The 20,921-nt window shown below is 45.8% G+C and overlaps 1 protein-coding gene across 10 annotated transcripts in view; it reads left to right on the forward strand.

Annotated features, from left to right (window-relative positions):
* Positions 1–20,921, forward strand: part of VSIG10 (V-set and immunoglobulin domain containing 10) — a 53,756-nt gene that overhangs the window by 3,367 nt on the left and 29,468 nt on the right. For 4 of the 10 annotated variants that reach the window (XM_045791606.2, XM_087857301.1, XM_045791610.2 and 1 more), the window contains exon 1: positions 20,270–20,699. In XM_045791606.2, the coding sequence (XP_045647562.2) occupies positions 20,621–20,699 (79 nt within the window). In that variant the 5' untranslated portion in view covers positions 20,270–20,620. Of the gene's footprint in view, positions 1–1,181; positions 1,274–3,684; positions 3,958–5,711; positions 5,870–15,192; positions 15,281–20,269; positions 20,700–20,921 lie in introns of those variants that run through there. The other 6 variants (XM_087857299.1, XM_045791608.2, XM_087857302.1 and 3 more) reach the window with 4 other exon arrangements.

The raw sequence follows: 20,921 nt of genomic DNA on the forward strand, positions 1-20,921 counted from the left end.
CCTCTCCCCCTGCTTGTGCTCTGTCTGTCTGTCTCTCTCTCTCAAATGAATAAATAAAATTAAAAAAGAAGAAGAAGAAGAGAGGGAGAGCAGGGGAGACAATTTCAAGTAGGCTCCGTGCCCAGTGCAGAGCCTGATGATGCAGGCCTCGATCCCACAACTCTGAGATTACCACCTGAGCCAAAATCAAGAGTCAGACACTTAACCAACTGAGCCACTCAGGTGCCCCCTTCCAGACTTCTTTCTATGTATATAGATATGAATATGCATATATGAAAGTATGATTTCAATATGACATATATACTGTTGTGTAATTTGCCTCTGTTCGCTTTTTCCAACTATGTCTATAAATAAATACAGCAGCATTTTTTAAAAGATTTTATTTATTTTAAAGAGAGAGAGAGCATGAGCAAGGAGAGGAGCAGAGGGGGAGAGAGAGGGGGGGAGAAAATCTCTAGCAGACTCCGAGCTGAGTGCAGAGCACAGAGCCCAATAGGGGGGCTCAATCCCACGACCCCGAGATCATGACCTGAGCCTAAACCAAGAGTCTGACTCTTAACTGACTGAGCTACCCAGGCTCCCCAATACAGCAACATTTTAAGAGCTGCACACGATTCTACTGAATGGATTTCCCTTGTTTATAAACACAAACCCCCCCTTTGGGAACATGTAAGGCGTTCTCACTACTATGCTCTAGAAACATCTCTGCAAATACTTACCCTTTTGCACATACCTTCAAAGCACTTAATTGGTTGGTTGATTTATCTTGAGGATAAAATCCTAAAAGTAGGTCAAAGAACATTTGCATTTTAAGTTTGAGATACCACATTCTAAACTGGGTAGGGCCTCTGTGACTGGTTGATTTTTAAGCGAAAAGGGAGCCTCGTGATCAACCAGGTTCACCCTGTCATCTATTTCAAATGTTTCAATCTCCACAGTCTCATCTTCGTGTTTTTTACAATATAGGTAGAGTTTATGATCTACATAAGAATACATACATAATTCTGCATTATGTATTTCATATTTTATTTTGAACATTTTCTGATGTTAAATATGTTTCCAAAAAATGTTGTTGTTGTTTTTTTAAATGGCTGTCCAATACCACAGTGTTGTGGATTATTTAATCATGCATTTGTTATTAGACATTGAGGCTGGTTCTCATTTTCCCCCTCATTTGACAGCTGAGGAAAGTGGAGCGCAAGAAATTCAGAAATCTCAGGGACTTGCCAAAAAGACCGACATCCATCTGAGAAGAGAACCGTCTGGTCCTGTGGTGAGTGGTCTACGGAGTCTGGAGCAGGTCTGGGCAGAGAGGCAGGCACCCGAGAGAGAGCTTCTGCCAGCCAGAGCGGGGGAGCCCAGTGCTCCTGCAAATGCCTACAGAAAGCCTCGTTTTCACGCAAGAAACTGAGATGTGCCCTAGAAATTCAGGTTGAAGATCCAACCCTGGGGGAGTTGGGAGGCTCCTGGCATGCCGCAGACGCCCAAAGGACTGATTACTCAGAGCACCCTTCATGGGTTAAAGGAGGTGGAGAAAGCAATTTTTAAAAAGAAAGCAGAGAACAAGAAATGTTCTATTTCTTCACATACACCCACTACATACTTGCCTTTCTGGATGGTAACTTGTCTGTGTGTGTGTCTAGACAGGGAACTCCTGTAGGTGCTGCCCTTGGGTCGACTCAAATGAATGAGTCTGACAAACCACAGATTGTTTTTGTTTGTTAAGCGAGGGGAGGAAATTCACTGATGTGGTTATTTGGTGGAATGGCTTCGTTCCAGTTTTGCTCTGTCGTGCTTCTACTAGGGAAGGCGTTTCGCCAGAGAGGCCTAGACAAAAATAAAGCTCCGTCCCGTGGCAACGGTTTAGAAACTGTTGTTGAGGCTATGCTTGATTTGGAATTGGGACTCCAGGGGACCCAGGAACTGGCTGTTGGCCATGGAATCTGGACCAAGACACTGTTCTGGAGGTTGACCAGGATCTTGGTCTCCAGGATTCCCCGCATTAGGTTTTTTATATTGAGATGTTTGCTTTTCTGCAATGAGAATTTCAAAGCATTGTATTTTATTTTTAAAGATTTTATTTTTAAGTAATCTCTGCACCCAATGTGGGACTCGAACTTACAGCCCTGAGATCAGGAGTCACACGCTCTACTGACTGAGCTGTCCAGGTGCCCTGCCACGCATTTTAAAACACGCTTTATGTTTTCACTGGCATCTTCTGCATAAAATATCTTTAGGAAAAAATTAGAAAATTAATTTTGAAAACAAGCAAATTCTCTTTCCTCAAAAAATTTAAGACAGAATTATGATGATCCCGCAATCCCACTTTGGAGTATATATCCAAAAGAATTGAAAGCAGAATCTCGAAGAGATATTTGCACATCATATTCAAAGCAGTATTACTCACAATAACCAAGAACTAGAAGCACCCCAAATGTGCATTGAGGGATGAACAGATAAATAAAATGTGGTCTGTCCATACACGGAATATCATTCAGCCTTTTAAAAGAAGGAAACCCCAGGGGTTCTGGGTAGCCCAGTTAGTTAAGCCTCCGACTCTCAGTTTTGGCTCAGGTCGCATGATCTCTGGAACGAGATAGAGGTGGTAGTTGCACACCATTGTGACTGTACTAAGTGCCATTGCTTTGTTGACTTCAAAATGGTTAAGTTTATGTTATGTGAATCTCACTTCAATTAGAAAAGAAAAAGTAAGTTCTAGAAGTCACCTGCAAATGTGTTGGTGGGCTCAGAGGTTGTTTGCAGGATTACTCCACAAACAGTACATGTTTTGAGAGACTGGGAAACAGAAATGGACAGACTAACAGGTGTAGACGCTAGTGGTGTTTTGCCAGCATTCATTTCTCTTTCAAAGAATAGCACCCCACTTTTCCTTTGGGGAAACACTCCTCTGTCACTCTCAGTGCATGTGGTTTAGGTGGGGCTCCAGGAATGGTCACATCAGTGAAAGCACTGCATCCCTCTGGCCTTGCCATTGGCTCAGGGATGCATAGGTGACCAAGCCAGGCCAATGAGATTCTGTTTGGGGACCTTGGGTAGGACCACTGGGAAGAGGGAATCTCTCTTCTAGCCGGTGCTGCTAAGGAAAAAGGATGCTGGCCTGGAGCTGCAGGTGATCACCTGTCACCAAGACAAAAGAGGCTGCTTGAGAATGAGCCAACACAGAGGGAGGTGGCTCTGAGAGAGAGAGCCATCATGACATGATGACATTGACACTGTTTGACCTCTGGATGCAGCCAAGCATGAAGCAAGAGCTACCCTTGGGCTTTGCAGATACATGAGCCAGCGAATTCCATATTGGACCTGTGCCTGTTTAAATTGGAGGTTGTTTACTTGCAACAGAAAGAGTCCTTAGTTAATGCTGATCATCTCCTCATTAAAAAGGAGCTAGAAATAGAAACCAGTTCCCCCAAATCATGCTGAAACTCAGTGAAGCCTCATTCATTCAGACTTTACCGCTATCAAATTAATGATTATTCAAACTGGAATCTTTACCACCTTCATGAGAAATGGCTTGCTTTGCATCTTTGTGCCTGCCAGGCCCACAGCTCCCTAGGAAGCCCTCATGAGTCCACCCCCAATCCACCTGACAACCAGTCCACAAACTTGTCAAACCACATGTGAAACGGAGGCCAGCAAGTGCTCCACGGGGTGGCCCTGACCAATCAGATTCGCCCCCCAGGAGGAACAGACAGGTGTCAATGTCAGGAGCTGATACAGAAAGGAGAAGATGAACAGGGGGAAGAGAGGGGCCATCAAGAGTCTTGCACAGGCTAAAAATCAGAGGCAGCAGGGAGTTTGGGTAAACGTATATATAGAATAGAGGAGACATGGCCCATCAGCGGTGCAAAAACAACGGATTCACAGAGAGAAACAGGCACCTGGAGAGACAGAGACCTCTGACCTCCAGAACTGACCTCCTCCACAACCGGGCTCCAGGTAGGTGCCAGACCACCAGCATCCTTTCAGCAAACACCTTGTCCATGACATGACCTCAGCACCTCTCTATCCTATGAAACCCGAAGAATCTGGCCAGCTTATTTTTATGTTAATCAGGATTCTTTCAGTTGCAAGTGACTAAAACCCAATGCAAACCAGAATATTTAAAAAAATAATAATAATAATTAGTTTGGGTCCCGGGACACCAATGGGTGGTTGGCTTCAGAAGTGCCTGGATCCCGGGGCTTAAGTGGTGTCGTTAAGTATCTGTCTCCCTCCTATTTCTCGGCTTCGCTGCCTCTGAGCTGGTTTCAATCTTGAGTAGACTCTCCCTTTATGTTGCCAGAAAGCCACTGTGGTAGCAGCTTCTAAGAAGGCCCTGGAGATCCCCACCTCCTGGTATTCATGGCCTTGTATAATCCCTTCCCCCTGAGTAACCCAATTTTGGCCAATGGCATACAGCAGTGCTAATGGAATGTCACTTCTGTGATTAGGTTACAGGAGATTGTGACTTACAGCTTGCTAGCACACACTCTCTACAGGCTTCTCGGCTTGCAGGCTTTCATGAAATAAGCTGCCACGTGGAAAGGCATATGGCAAGGAACTGAAGGCAGCCTCTGGCCAACAGCCAGTGAGGCTCTGAGGCCCTCCATCCAATAGTCCCACAAGGAACTGAATCCTACCCACATCCACCAAGAGAGGTTGGAAGCCGATGATTCCCCAGTCAAGGCTTCTGATGAATGGGGTATCCAGCTCCTGGTTCAAAACCTACGTGGGACTTCCCAGGCCTGCCCAAAGGCAATGAATGACAAAGGCTTTGGACCTGGCAGGCCTCTGAAGGGAAAGCTGTCCTTCCCACACTAGCCCTGGTGCACAGCAGGCACACGGCAGTCTCTGAAGGGAGATGCATCAAGGACTCACACCCCCGTGACTACTCATGCTCTTGCACGCATTTGTATTCCGAGCCCTAGCACCTTAACTCCCGGGTCTCTTTATCTGAGGTCTTGGGCAGAGGTCCTTTTCAGCTGCCTGTGCCACGGCCTCCTTCTGGAGGGAAGACAGGACCTTGAAGACACTTCCTCCACTCTGACTCAGTACTAGTGATTTTCCACTCCACTCCTGCTCCCTCATCCTCGGCACCCCCCCCCCAAACTCTAGGATCCAAAAAACCACTGGAGCCTTTTATTCGGGGTTCTTTCAACAGCGAAATGACCCCCCACATCTGTGCTGATCACCCTGCGCCATTCCATGGGGGAATATGCAACGGGGAGACAAGGTGCATTCGCTGAGTCCAGCCTCTTGCTTCTACCATCGAACTAAGATTAGAGGTCGGACACTTTCTTTTTTAGCTCTCTCTCTCAGCTTGACCGAGCTCCTGACAGTGAGACCCAGCCATATCTGACACATTGAGAGACTGACTCATAGCACCCTGCTCTGGCACACCCAGCCCCTCCCTGATCCACAGAAACTGCAAGATAAGAAATGATATTGTTTTATACCACCAAGTTTGTGGTCATTTGTGACACCGCGATAGGTAACCAGTAATAGCCACCGACAGCCTCAAGTTCACATTCATTTAGGCTAGCAACCCCAGCAGAAAGAAGGCTTCCATTGCTCAACACCTCCAGCAATATCCAGGGACTGCTCCTCACGAATCCAGACTGGGGTGTGTCCCCAGCCCTCATCAACTCACCCCTGACCTCATCTGGGTCCTCACCCACCCCCATAGCTCCATCACAATCATGTTTTCTTAGGGTTGGGGACAGCTCTCCAAAGAAAAACAATTGTGCTGATGCCAGAAAGAAGAGAAATAGAGGCAAAAAAAGCGAAAGCAAGACATGTCCTCTACAAGGAACAAACGAGTAATGTACACGCCTTCATGGAGCTTAACCCACTCAGGACGGAGCAATGTGTAAGCACCATGTCGGCAAGTGCCTTGAATGAGTACACAGCTCATACTAATTCCGTGTGATATCGGTCATCTTATTAGACTCCATCTCTACTTACCAAAATTTTATGAGCTTACTAGAACTTTCTGCATGCTCTGGAAATTAAGAAACTGTATTTATTAAAACACACGAGCCTAGAATTTATTTTTATTTCCCCAACTCATTTGAATTAGTTTTTGCTGTCCAGAAGTCCAAGGAATAGGGAGAGAATAGGGAACAAAAGCATCCCAAGCCATTTCCCTTTGGTTGAGTCAAAGTCCCAGAAGGGCAAATGTCACATATACAGAAAAACATGTAGCTTTCATCTTCATCTGCTTTGCCATCAGATGAACCCAATCAGGGTTACTAGTTGCTTTGAACTCGAGGATGTTGATGACTCCGCGGTTTGTTTGCACTTTTCGTGGTGGGAGGGGTTGAGTTTGAGTGATGGAATGCAGCGTCTTATTTGCCTTTAGGGTGAGTTGAGATATAAAATCTCAAGGAACCCGAGAACAGTGCAGATCCCACATATCTTACATAGAAGTTAGGATCTAATGTCAGTGTGTAAGGCCAAAAGCAGGGGTAGTCCCCCAGACTTTATTTATTTGTTTAGTTGTTTGTTTTTAGGTGGGGGAAGCTGGGGAGGGGCAGAGGAAGAGAGAAAATCCCAAGCAGTCATGGAGCCAGACACGGGGCTTGATCTCACGACCCTGAGATCATCATCTAAGCTGAAATCAAGTGTCGGACGCTTAACCCACTGAGCCACCCAGGTGCCCCAGCCACCAGGCTATTTAAATTGTAGTCAATTTAAATTTTAAAAGCACATTTCTTCTTAAGTAAACTTAAATTTCTCTCTCTCTCTTCTAAGTGAATATAGTGGAATTCACGTAAGTTATATATGTAACCAATATACCTCCATTGCACAGTAAAAAAATATCCAGAATAGGGGTGCCTGGCTGGCTCAGTTGGTAGACCGTCTGACTCTTAATCTCAGGGTTGTAAGTTTAAGCCCCACATCGGGTGTAGAGATTGCTTAAAAATAATTAAAAATCTTTTTAAAAAACATCCAAAATAGTCTATAGATGCGATAGGGTTAGCATACGGCACATTTCCTTATACACAGGTGAAGAAAGGTCTCCCTAGTTGGAAACTTCAGATATCTCAAATATTATAAATCCAATTTAGAATCAGATCAGCCACTTCCTCCTTCAAATAGAAATACTAAATAAATAAATAAAATAAGAGAAAATAATTAAGTTAACTGGTAAAAAACACATAACATAAAATTTACCATCTTAACTGTTTTAAGTGTACAGTTCAGTAGTGTTAAGTATATTCACATTGGGGGTGCCTAGCTGACTCAGTCAGAGGAACGTGCAGCTCTTGATCCTGGGATCATGAGTTCGAGCCCCATACTGGGTATAAAGATTGCTAAAAAAAAGTAAATACAAACTTAAAAAAAAAAAAAGTATTTTCACATTGTTCAGCCAATCTCTAGAACTTTTTCATCTTGCAAAACTTAAACTCCATACCCATTAAATATGAACTCCCATTTCCCTCCTCCCTCCAGCCCCTGGTAACCCCCATTCTACAATCTTTTTCTATGAATTTGACTACTTTAGAGTCCCCATATTAGTGGGATCATAACAGTATTTGTCTTTTTGTGACAGGCATATTTTATTTTCTTTTTCTAAAAGATTTTATTTATTTATTTGAGGGAGAGAGAGTGTGTCAGAGACAGAGAGAGGGAGAAAGAGAGGAACAGAGGGAGGGGCTGAGGGAGAAGCAGATCCCCCACTGAGCAGGCCCCCACTGAGGCCCCTGGGATCATGACCTGAGCCAAAGGCAGACGCTTGACAGACTGAGCCACCCAGATGCCCACAACTGGCATATTTTACTTAGCATAACGTCCTCAAGGTTCACCCAAGTTGTAGCGTATGATAGAATTTCCTTCCTTTCTAAGACGGAATAATATTCCGCGGTCTGTATGTACTGCATTTTGTTAATTATTCATCTGTCAGTGGACATTTGGGGTGCTTCCTACCTCTTTGCTACTGTGAATAATGTTTCTATGAACATGGGTGCGCAAATATCTTTTTGAGACGCTGCTTCCAATTTTTTTGGATATATACCCAGAATTAGGATTACTGGTTCACGTGGTAGTTCTACTATTTGTAATTGCTTGAGGAACTGCCATGCTGTTTTTCATAGCAATTGCGTCCTTTTATCGGTCCCCGCAACAGTGCATGAGGGTTCCAGTTTCTCCATGTCGTCTCTAGTACTTGCTTTTTTTTTTTTTTTCTGGGGGGTTTTGGAATAGCCTCCTAATGGGCGAGGTGATATCTCATTGTGGTTTTGATTTGCGTTTGTCTAATGATTAGTGATGGTGAGCATCTTTTGTTGTGCACAGCAACGTGAAGGTGCTTAACACAACTGAAGTGTACACTCGAAAATAAGATGGCGAATTTTATGTTATATGTTTTTTACTACACTTTAAAAACTTTTTTTTGTAAAGATTTTATTTATTTATTTGACAGAGAGATAGACAGCCAGCGAGAGAGGGAACACAAGCAGGGGGAGTGGGAGAGGAAGAAGCAGGCTCATAGCAGAGGAGCCTGATGTGGGGCTCGATCCCGTAACGCCGGGATCACGCCCTGAGCCGAAGGCAGACGTTTAACCGCTGTGCCACCCAGGTGCCCCTAAAAACATTTTTAAAAAGACTTTATTTGAGAGAGAGAGAGCATGTGTGTGAGCAGAGGGAGGGGCGGAGGGAGAGAGCATCTCAGGCCGACTCCGCGCTGAGTGCAGATCCCAACAGAGGGCTCCGTCTCACAACCCTGAGAGCACGACCTGAGCCAAAATCAAGAGTCTGACGGTTAACCGACTGAGCCACCCAGGCGCCCTTAAAAAAAATTTTTTTTTTTTTTTACAACAAAAAAGGAATGAAGTCCTGGTACATGCTACAATGTGGATGAATCTTGAAAATATCAAGTGAAAGAAGCCAGACACAAAAGGCCAATGTTGTTTGATTCCATTTATATGAAATGTCTGGAAGAGGCAGATCCATTGAGACAGAAAGTAGATTTGTGGTTGCCAGAGGCTGGGCTGGAAGACAGGAGGACGGCCCATGGGTATGGGGTTCGTTTTGAGGGGATAAAGATGATCTGGAATCAGACTGGGGTGATGGTTGCACACAACCTTGTAAATATACAAACACCCACTGAATTGTAAACTTTATGCAAAGGGTTTTTTAAAAAGCAAGCGTCTTAAGAATATATAGAGTGCGTGATCTTATCTGTGGTTTTAAAAAAAAGCTGTATCTTGGGGCGCCTGGGCTAGCGCAGTCATTAAAGCATCTGCCTTCGGCTCAGGGAGTGATCCTGGCCTTCCGGGATCGAGTCCTGCATCGGGCTCCTCCACTGGGAGCCTGCTTCTTCCTCTCCCACTCCCCCTGCTGTGTTCCCTCTCGCTGGCTGTCTCTCTGTCACATAAATAAATAAAATCTTAAAAAAAAAAAAAAAAAAAAGCTGTATCTTTATATGTTGTCTATAACACGTATGTATGCAACTGCATAATTGGAAGGATAAATAACAAATGGTTAACTGCGGTTTTCTTTAGAGAGGAATACAGAATTTGAAATTTGTTACAGGGACTCTCATGTCCCACAAATGGACTCAATTGTTTTAAATTATATTTTCGCAAATTTTCCTTTTAAAACAATGAACATACTTCTTCGGACTTGACTAGCAAAAAGGGTTTTAAAAGCTAGGAAACTAGACTAAGCCAACTAATTAGTATGATGACATTGATTATTTGACATATAAAATGTAGAGAAATCATAATTTTTATAATGGTAATTATTAAAGACTATAAATGATAAGGAGCCATAATATAATTTATATAATATAATTATTACATTCTATTTTATTAATATATTTCCATGTGATTGAAAAATACAATACAGTATGAAATAAAACACTATGTATGCGTATTCTGCATGTCCCAGATGGCATGACGACATTTATCCAGCTCCCATCTCTGTCAGGTTCCATGCTAACGGGTGAGGGCAGGAATTATCATTCCCATTTTACAGTGGAGGGAACTGAGGCTCAGAGAGATCTCGTAGCTTATAAGCAGTGGGCTAGATCGAAATCTAAGTGTGTTTGATCCCAGAACCCAGGCCTTCTCCTGTAGTTGGTTAGAAAAGACTGGAATGCAGGCTGGGAAAGAGCACATGAGAAAACGAAGTCACTAAGGAAGCAGATGTTGAGGACAAGAGCAGTGGACCCTGTGATCTGATACATACCTAGCTGGAGATGCCCCCAAAAGATAGGCTGCACCCTGAGGCAGAGAAGATAAGCAACTGAAGGAGGGGCACCTGGGTGGCTTTAGTCAGTTAAGCCTCTGACTCTTGGTCTCTGCTCAGGTCCTGATCTCAAGGTGCTGAGATTGAGCCTCGAGTCGGCTCCATGCTCAGCACAGAGTCTGCTTGAGATTCTCTCTCCCTCTCCCTCTGGCCCTTCCTCGTGCTCTCTCCCTCTCTCTAAAATAAATAAATAAGTCTTTTTTTTTCTTTTTAAGATTTTACTTATTTGACAGAGAGAGACACAGCGAGAGAAGGAACACAAGCAGGGGGAGTGGGAGAGGAAGAAGCAGGCTCTCCGCTGAGCAGGGAGTCTGATGTGGGGCTCGATCCCAGGACCCTGGGATCATGACCTGAGCCGAAGGTAGACACTTAAGACTGAGCCACCCAGGAGTCCTAAATAAATAAATCTTAAAAAACAAAGGCAACTGAAAGGAGACCAGATGTCGCCCAGAAAGAGAAAATTGATGATCAAGAAGATAGTTTCTGGCAAAGAAGAACCATCTGCAAGATTCTAGAGTTTTGTGAGCAAGAGTTGCCAGAATAAATGCTCTCCTGAGTACTATATTCAGCGTCCCCTTCGGTTAGGGCCAACACTCTATTTGTTTACTTGCCATTTACTGAACATCTATAATGTGCCAAGTCTTGTGCTTGACCCTGGGGACACAGAAATAGCTGAGACACTGTCTGTACCTTCAAGGAGGCTCCAGGCTGGAGCAGGGAAGGCAGACATGGAAAGCAATGATTCTAATTCAGAGTGGCAAGGGTTAGGATATAAATTTCTGCAGGGCGCTAGGGTAATGCTGAGGAAGGGCACCCGTACCACCTGTATACACCACAGAAGACTTCCTGGAAGAGGTGACCACTTGAGCTTGAAGAATTGCTGGTAATCATCCAGATGAAGAAGGGAACAAAGGGCATCCCTCACAGCGGAAAGTGCAAGAATGCAGTTGGGGGATAGGGAGGTGTAGTGAGTACATGGCTTGGTTGAAACAGCTGTTGTCTGATATGGCTGGAGCTTTGGGGGTAAGGGTGAGCTCCTCGAGACAGCGGCCACGCTGTTGTTTGTTCCCCGGCATCTAGCACAGTGCCTAGTACCCAGAACTCCAGTAAAGACAGAGAACAGAGGGGAGGGGCTGGCCTCCAGGGCTGAAATGTGTGAGTCCCTGAAGGGTGTGCATCTTTAAAAGAATGAACAAATCTGCTGAAAGGTGAAATTTCATGTTCCTTGGGGTTTCGCTTTTGGAGGTCTTATATTTGTAAAAATACAATTTCACTGGTATTTTACCACTGGAATGGTCAGAAATACATGTTGAAAAGGAAGAGGTGATCTAGGGTTATTGAACCTCAGGGCAACTTACTTTTCCAGGAATCTAATCTCCCATCTCCCTTCTGTTTCCACCAATGCCCTCTATCCTGTGAAAGCACCCAGCTGAGAGCCCGGATTGCCAAACCACAAAACCACTGTCACAGAGTCCGTGAAGGAACTGGCACTTTTCTCTTTCAGTGCCTATGTATTCTTACTTGACATAGTGCTCTAACAAGCTTAGTCATGTGGGCTCCAAGGAAGAAAATATATAAGTAGCAGTTAAAGTAGCAAATTAAAGTAGCATACTGACAGTAGCAAGAAGTACAATTATATTCATACGTACCGGTTATTGGGTGTCTACTAGCTGCTGGGCACCTTACTGGCACATGCCTCCTGAAATCCACTCATTGGCCCCAGAAACTGAGGCTCAGAAAGGGGAAGATAACTTTCCTGAGGACACATAGAAACATAAGCAAACCTGACGCACCGGAGGACCAATACCTGTGTTCGTTGCCTCACCCACAAGTGGAATTAACAATGAAACAGCAGTCTAGGGCCATTTTGTGCGGGGGATAAACCCCTCTAGTTTTTACAGATAACACAGCACAGGAGCCAATGGTCACAATGTCCACACACACAAAAGCTCGTTGCTAGAATCACCATGAGAAAATACTGCATTGTGTCCACTGTGCTCCCTTCAGAGTGAGGGAACTATGTGATACATTTCAGAAATATGTGAACTTGCATAAGTGGGTGAGTCCTGGCCTTGTCCATGAGCTGTGACCTTGAGAAAGCTCCTTAACAACTCTGCGCCTCCTCTCCTCCTCTACATGGTGAGGGTTATTGTTTGAACCAATAATCTCTGAAATTCTTTGAGTTCCATGCAGCTTGGCGCAACTCTTATCTCTTGGAAGACCTTGGCTGTGGGACCCAGAGTCCATTTAGGGCCAAGAGCGCCACCTGGTGATTCAAGCTTGTAAGTGAGTTTTTTTTTTTTTTTTTTCCCCTTCCTCCTGGGCCCAGCCAACAATTCTGGTTAAACCTCCAGACTTATTCTGTTTTGCTGTTTTCCTCACTCCTTGAAATTGCTTTTAAAATGTTGGGAATATGAGCATTTTTCTAGGGAGAGGGTACAAAGTTTTGATCACAAGGTTCCCTTTTTGATTTTTTTAAAGATTTTATTTTATTTTTTTTTTTTAAAGATTTTATTTATTTATTCGACAGAGATAGAGACAGCCAGCGAGAGAGGGAACACAAGCAGGGGGAGTGGGAGAGGAAGAAGCAGGCTCATAGCAGAAGAGCCTGATGTGGGGCTCGATCCCAGATCGCCGGGATCACGCCCTGAGCCTAAGGCAGACGCCTAACCGCTGTGCCACCCAGGCGCCCCTAAAGATTTTATTTTTAAGTCATCTCTACACCAAAGGTGGGGCTTGAGCTTACAACCCTGAGATCAAGAGTCACATGCTCTGGGGTGCCTGGGTGGATCAGTCACTTAAGCATCTGCCTTCGGCTCAGGTCATGATTGGGCCCAAGTCAGGCTCCCTGTTTAGCAGAGAGTCTGCTTCTCCCTCTCCCTATCCCCCCTCCCCACTCGTGCTCACTCTCTCTAGTTTACTCTTTCCCTCAAATAAATAAATGAAATCTTTAAAACAAACACAAAAACGAGTCGCATGCTCCACTGCCCGAGCCAGCCAGGCACCCCTCATCACAAGGTTCTTAATCCTTGAAGTGTCTCCCCAGTCCAAGGTTTTACTTCTCCGAGTAAATGTGAGGCCCAGAGCAGAAGTGATTCATTTTATAAACATGGACTTGAGGCTGTGATTTCATTAGAAAAGTTATTTCGCCTCCCCAAGCCTCAGCTTCCTTATTAGTAAAATGTAGGTTAGAAAGAGTACCTACTTCAGAAGTTTGCTCAGAGGATGGAAGGAGACATTCCATGGACAGTGGGCCTGGCAAGAGCAAATAGTATATATTCTGAGGGAGCTTCCTGGAAATCTTACAGGAAGTCAGCCATCCACTGGAAAAGACAGGACGCAAGTGGTTACCATGTCACTACCAGTTTAGTAAGACTAAGTTCTCCTGGACAGGGATTGCAAAAATCTTAATGTTGAATTAAGTTTAATACATTTGGCTTTGAGAAATAGGATGGAACTTTTGCAGGTTTGGGAGAAAGAACTGAAGCAAGCAATGATCAGATGCTGGAGCCCTAAAAAGTTGGGAATTCTTAGGGACGCCTGGGTGGCTCAGTCAGTTAACCGTCTGCCTTTGGCTCAGGTCATGATCCCAGGGTCCTGGGATCGAGCCCTGCATTGGGCTCCATGCTCAGTGGGGAGCTGCCTCTCCCTCTGCCTGCTGCTCCCCTGCTTGTGCTTTCTCTCTCTCTCTGAAAAATAAATAAATAAATAAATAAATAAATAAATAAATAAATAAATAAAATAAAATCTTAAAAAAAAAAAAAAAAGTTGGGCATTCTTGGCTATATATCTCCAAAGGAGTTTGACTGGAATCTTAGGGAAAAGGAAAAACAATGCCATAAAATGCTACTTGATTGAACTCGCATTCAGGTGCTTTGGCATACCCAGAGCCCAAACTAAGCAAAGAGGACCAGGCTTTTGTAAATGCCAGCCTGCTTGCAGCAGAGCGTCCAGGGAAGCAAGAACCATTACTTTCTAGAAGACATACATGGAGTGATGGGTAAGTAAGGCAGAGAAGAAACTAGCAAAGAGGTGCCCTGAGTTTTCTGGGTCACTTAGTGGCGTGAATGTTTATTGCATGTCCATCACCTGATGAGTGGATAAACACAAATGTGGTCTCTCCGTACCATGGACTATAATTTGGGCACAATAAGGAATGAAGTGCTGAGAGACGCCACGACACCGGTGAGCCCTGAGAACGCTATGCTGAGTGAAAGCAGTGGGACGCCACACATGTTCTTTGATTCTTCTTATATGAAATGTCCAGAATAATCAAATCCACAGAGATGGGAAGTAGATTCGTGGTTGCCAGGGGCTGGGCCTGGGGAGAATGGAGGGTGATAACTAAAGGGTGAGGTGTTTCCTTTTGGGGTGGCAAAAGTAAGAAATTGTGATGACGACTGGACAACTCGGACAACTAAAAACCACCGAACCATACACTTATTTGTTTTTAAAGATTTATTTATTTATTTTGGAGAGAGAGGAAGAGCTCGCAGAGGGGAGGGGCAGAAGGAAAGGGAGAGAGAGAGATTCCCAAGCAGATTCCCTGCTGGGCACGGAGCCTGACGTAGAGCTGGATCTCACGACCCCAAGATCATGATCTGAGCAGAAATTAAGAGTTGGAAGTCCAACCAGCTGAGCCACCCAGGCACCCCTGAACCATACACTTTAAATGAATGAATTCAGGGGCTCTTGGTTAAGCATCTGACTCTTGATCTCTGCTCAGGTCTTGATCTCAAGAATCCTGAGATCAAGCTCCGTGTAGAGCCTACTTAAAAAAAATAATAAAATAAGTGAGTGAATTCATAGTATATAAAGCTGCTGGGGGGAAAAAAACCCTCATTGAACTTCACACATCTGGGTAATCATAATAGCCAAATCTTCTATTATTACATAAACTTTGAAAATACAACTGTTGATGGCTGTATAATATTCCAACAGGTGCATATTAGGTAACCAGTAAAAACTGTAGTCTCCAGAAGTTGGCAAGACTGGATGTTACTAGGAAGAGGACTGGGACCAGGGGAAGGTGAGCAGAAGTCTTACTTTTCAGATATAATTGCACTGTAAAATTGCTTGGATTTTTTTCAATATGTTCACTTTTAATTCACAAATACCAGTGAACTGTCTCTGTTCTCTGTCACATGTGTGTATTAATTTTTTCTCATTGTTCTCCCACTTCTCTGTTTTCTTCTGCATTAAAAATTTTAATTGTGGTAAAATATGCATAACATAAAATTTACCATCTTAACCTATTTAAGCATACAGTTCAGAGGCATTAAGTACATTTAAAATGTTGTGCAACCATCACACCATCTGCTTCCAGAAACCTTTCCATCTTGCAAAATTGAAACCCCATACCCATTAAACACGAACCCCACTCCACTCCCTTCAGCCCCTGGCAACCACCCTTCTAACTCTCTCTCAGGAATTTGACTCCACTAGGCACCTCAAATAAGTGGAATCACACAGTATTTGTCTTTTTGTGACAGGCTTATTTCACATTGGCACAATGTCAGCAAGGCTCATTTGAATTTTTTTTTATCATTAATGTTTTATTTCTTTTCCAATTAAAAGGACTAGTTACTTGTAAAAAAAAAAATCACAGTGTATATTTATAAAGCTAAAGAAACAAGCAGGAGGGGCACCTGGATGGCTCAGTTGTTAAGCATCTGCCTTTGGCTCGGGTCATGATCCCAGGGTCCTGGGATCGAGCCCTGCATCGGGCTCCCTGCTCGGCGAGCCTGCTTCTCCCTCTCCCTCAGCCTGCCATTCCCCCTGCTGTGCTCTCTCTCTGTCAAATAAATAAAATCTTTGTTAAAAAAAAGAAAGAAAGAAGAAAGAAGAAAGAAAGAAAGAAAGAAAGAAAGAAAGAAAGAAAGAAAGAAAGAAAGAAAGAAGCAGGAGTCAAAACTTTGTGTAAAATGTCATCACAGCCTTGTTAAAAAAAAAATCACACACATTGGAACTCAGCAGAAATGACTAGAAGTTTCTAGTGATGTGACTATTTCTAGATGGCTTATGGTTACACTTTATTTCCTATTTTTCTGTTTTTCATTATTCTGTGAGTGAGACTGATATGCTTATAATCAGGCAAAAGCAAATGCCATTTAAGAAATAGGTGTGTCACCTTCAGAAAAATGTTTCATCCAAGTTTTCTCTGGAAACCCTGAGTTAACTAAGTTCTTCTATTGCCGTAAATTTAATATACTTGCTGCTATCAACCCATATGTCCCAATTTGAAGTTAGGAAAATCACATTTATTTTCGCCAACAAATGGCATTCAAGAGATGAGCGTGAGATCAAAGAACAGGAGACTGATCAAAGAATGTTTTCTACCTGAGTCATCTGTTTGGCTCCTGGGCCATCCAGTCAAAAGTTTCCACCCTTGGAGTTATCTCACTGGGGGAAAGTGGTATATTCCAGGGGTGCTGGCTTGGGAGAACTGGTTGTACATCCACTAAAGTCACTTCACAGTGATAGCCTGGAATTGGTTATGGTGGAAGTATTTACACCAGGGAAATTGGCAAACACTACAAGTCAACCGTCGCCCCTGCCCCCCATCACCACCAGCAGGAGAGTCTGGTTAGACATTCACCAGCTTACCTGCTAGGCTGCATCCATCTCTTATGTGGGTGAGCCATCCCCCTCCCTCCAGCTCCCTGGCTGCCCATTTCTTGGAGAACTGGCTGGTCATTTCCTTGATCCGTCTGTGTGCACTATTTTGCTTTCTGGGTTTGGGTCCGCCTTCCACATTCTGTGGTTCTTTGCCACTCAGAGATACCAAACTTCACCCTCCTGGTCTCCAGTCCAGAGAGGAGAGGCTGGGTTCTGGTAAAAAATAGTAGACTCATTTGACAGCTCTCCATTTTTCCACTTTCCTATCTCATCCTGCCAGCTTCTTCTTAGAACTTTGCCTGATCAGGAACTTTCCTGCTATGGCCTCTGCCTGCCAGTTCTTTTCTTCTGGGCAAAGGGCAGAGGAGAGGTGGGAGGAGGGGGTGTTTTGGGAAGGCTTAGCAGGCTTTCTTTTCCAGAGAACAAGCCTGGTTGGTTTTGTTGTCCCTGTCCCTTGAGGTGCCAGCCTGTGGGTCCCAGGCCTCTCCACGGGGGTAGAGGTAGGATGGTCATGCACCTCTTTATACTTCTTGAAGTGCAGGGGTGCAGAGCTTACTGAGTAACCAAGCTGCTACCCCAGCTGTTCCTGAATGGCCTGCTCTTTCTGAAGCCCCCAGGAGAATATCTCTAGGTTGAACAGAGAAGCAGGTTGTTGCTAAGAAACCTTTCAGCATTACCTCTAGGGAGAGGACAGGAGAAGAGGAGTAGCCGGGCAGAAATAATAGGTAGCTTGATGGCCTCAGAGACCCAGGCCGTAGGAGGGCTGGCTACAGTCAGGCGGGAGCCCCATTCCGTCCCTCCCTCCAACACTGATTAAGACAACTGTGCCTCAGACCTGGGTTCAGATCAGACCCCTTCCCCACCCTCCACCCCCCCCCCTTCACTTGCTGTGTCCCCTGGCCTCTCTGAAGGATAATCCCTACCTCTCAGGGTTTTGTTGAGGAGTCGGTGAATTCATGTAGGTAATGTAGGTAAAGCACTTAGCCAAGGGGAAGTTTTTTCAGTTCACCGGAGGTGAAAACAAAACAAAATAAAAAAAGCCTTGTGTAGCAGCCTGAGCAGAAAGGTGTTTGAGCCTTATGTTTAATTAATATATGCTTGTGGGATTTAGAATGAATATATGACTATAGATTGGGGTTGATGCCTTAACAACACTTTGCTGAGTCCCTTCCTGCAAGTCACTCACTCATGTCTTTCTAACAACCCATGAGGCACAGATCATAGAACTAGGGCTCTGAAAGGTCCCTACCTTGTTAGGGACCAGTACGATGTACCCCCACCTCACTGGTCACTGGTCTAGACAGAATGCTTTCTACTATTCAGAGCAGTCTGAGGTGCTATGGGACATCTGGGTGGGGCATTTCCTAACAGCTTCTGTCTCTCTCAGGGTTGGCCACAGCCTGTACCCAGACCAGAGAGGGTGGGTGTTTCCTGGGCCACATAGCTGTCTTTGGAGCCCTGCTCAGGGGCATGCCCATATCTGCTGGTCCGGTGACCCCCAAAGCATCCAGACCATGGTAGCCTTTGTATAAGTAACAAAATCATTTTGTTTGGCAGGACTTGGTGTGGGACAGAGATGGGCCCCCGTCCTGGCTTTGCCACCAACCAGCTCAGTGACTTGGAGCTGACCCTCCTGGAGCTCTGGGTATCTCATTTATTAAGTGGGATTGCATGACTTCTTAGGTACAAGGATTGTAGGGAGGGCCCAATGAGATTAAGTTTCTAAAGTGGCTTTGGAAAAAGGCCCCAGCCAAGCAAACTAATCAGCATTATAAACCATCCCAGGAAGTTGATCCTTCTGAGGGGTGGAGAACTGGTCATAAGCACCCTGCATTTGACCAGCAAATATATCAGGAGGGCCTGCTCTGTACAATTCCCCACCTGATGTACCACCAGGGTCACAGAAAATTCCAGATCCTCAGCTAGAAACTTGCCAGCTATTGATTTGATTTCTGTCTTGTTGTCTTCAGGTGGGGAATGTGAGGTAAGGAGTTTGTCGGAAAAACTTGAGGAGCCACAATATCAAAGCCAACGAACTCTCCTTTGTTTATTTAACAAATACATCGTGGGTGGTTGCGAGGTGCCAGGCTCTGAAGAAACAGGAAGAGGTCATCTAGGATAGAATTTACCTTCCATGAGAAGGTAAAAGATGAAACACGAAACTGAAGGGAAAGGAGGAAAACTGTCAGGAGCCAGCTGAAGAGTTAAATCATTTCGCAAAAGAGGGAAAAGGGAAGAACCGTGCAATTTTATGGCTCAGTTCGTCAGGCAAAACACACTCTTTTTATTAGTTTCAAGAGGATTTCATCATGGAAGAAGTATTTCAATAAGGGGCCTTTGGGCAACAGAACAGATGATTTTTCTTTCTTTCTTTTTTTAAGATTTTATTTATTTGAGAGAGAGAACAGGAGTGGAGAAAGAGAGAGAGAGAGAGAGAGAGAGAGAGAGAGAGGCAGACTCCCTTCTGAGCAGGGGGCGGGGGAGTCAGGGCTCAATCCCACACCCTGAGATCATGACCTGAGCCAAAGGCAGAGACTTAACCTTCTGAGCCAACCAGGCGCCTCAGATGATGTTACTTAGTAGCAATTTTTGGTTTTTGCCCCAATATCTTATGATGAACATTTTCAAACATAGAGAAAAGTTGAAAGAAGGCAAACACCCATATACCCACGTCCTACAGTCTGCAAGTAATATTTTACTGTACTAATTGCAATTTTTTTTTAAAGGAAGTTCCACCTAGGGCAGTTTCAAGTATCAACTTTTCCTGAGGATATGGTAACCTTGTTTTTCCTAGGACAGGATGGAGTGAAGATGTGGCAGGGGAGAGGGATTTCAGCTCTCTGGGAATCAGACTGGATGGGGTTGCGGTGGGGGGGGGGGGTACAGAAAGCTCTGAGAACCGAGTTCTGCTGACCCCTGGGTTCTCGATCTTGCTGTGTGGTCTCAGCTAGTTCACAGAACAGGAGTCTCGTGGCCGCTTTTGGCTGGAGGTCTAAGGGATCATCTTTCTCTTGCTCTAGACTTGCAAAGGGTAGAAGAAGACAGCCATGGCGGCCCTGGCGTCTGCCCTGAGCACGGGAAAGCACAGGAGAACCCTCGAAGAGCTAAGCTGGGACTCCGAAGGGACCCTGAATTCTGCAGCTTGGCAGCCCGCCCCTCCGGCTGGCCACGCTCCCCCGGGTGCTGCAGCCGGAGCGCCCGGGAGGGGGGTGCCGTCCTGCGGCAGCTGCGGGTCTCTGCCCGGCCCAGCTGTCCCCGCGACTCCAGGCTGCCGTCCCGGGCGGAGTGGGCTCGGGGAGGGACCGGCCTCCGCGCTCCACCCCCGGCCGGGCCGGACTCGGCTCGGCGCGCCCGGGCGCGCGCCCTTTGCATAAAGCCCTCCTCCCCGGCCAAGGTAGAGGAAGTTGGGCTCCCGCCTGGATGGGAGGCGGGAGGGAGTCCCGCTCCTGTTGTTTTCCGCGAGCGGGAGTGGGTGGCGGGCGCAGAGGGCGGGGTGCGCCCTCCCACCTCGGGGCCGGGCGCTCCGGAGACAGAATCGCGCCGGCAGCCCAGCGCTGCTCCCACCGCCGGACATCGGGCTCAGCCCAAGCATCCTTCCCGGGGGCTGTGGAGAGTGGGGCTCCCCTGTCGTTCTGAGGACCCGGGAGGAGCACTCAGTACCCTAGGGACCGGGGCCCTGGGGAGGGGGACGCGCACCCACCCAGCTGGAGCCTGCGTTTCCTGAGGAGCCCCTGCCGGCATCTGGGGCGAGATGGCCGCGGGTGTCCGGGCGTCCCAGCCGCAGGTCCTTGTCTGCCTCGGGGTGCTGCTGGCCCGCTGGGTCGCCGCAGGTAAGGGGCCGCGATCCGGAGGGAAAAGTTGAGTTTCGCCGGGCAAAGGGGAGAGCCAGGGACCCAATTCCCTCCGACTCCGCGGGAGCCAGTTGTGGCCGTGGCCACACAGCCGCCCCGGGAGGGTCTTGAGTTTCCTGCTCGCTGCTCCGCTGTCTTTGCAGGAAGGAATTTTCCCGGGCGCCTGATGGAGGGCAAGATATCCCTAGTCTCTTGGAGTGG

This window comes from Ursus americanus, chromosome 30 (assembly GCF_024610735.1).
Source record: "Ursus americanus isolate L20-20 chromosome 30, mUrsAme1.1.p, whole genome shotgun sequence".
NCBI lineage: Eukaryota > Metazoa > Chordata > Mammalia > Carnivora > Ursidae > Ursus > Ursus americanus.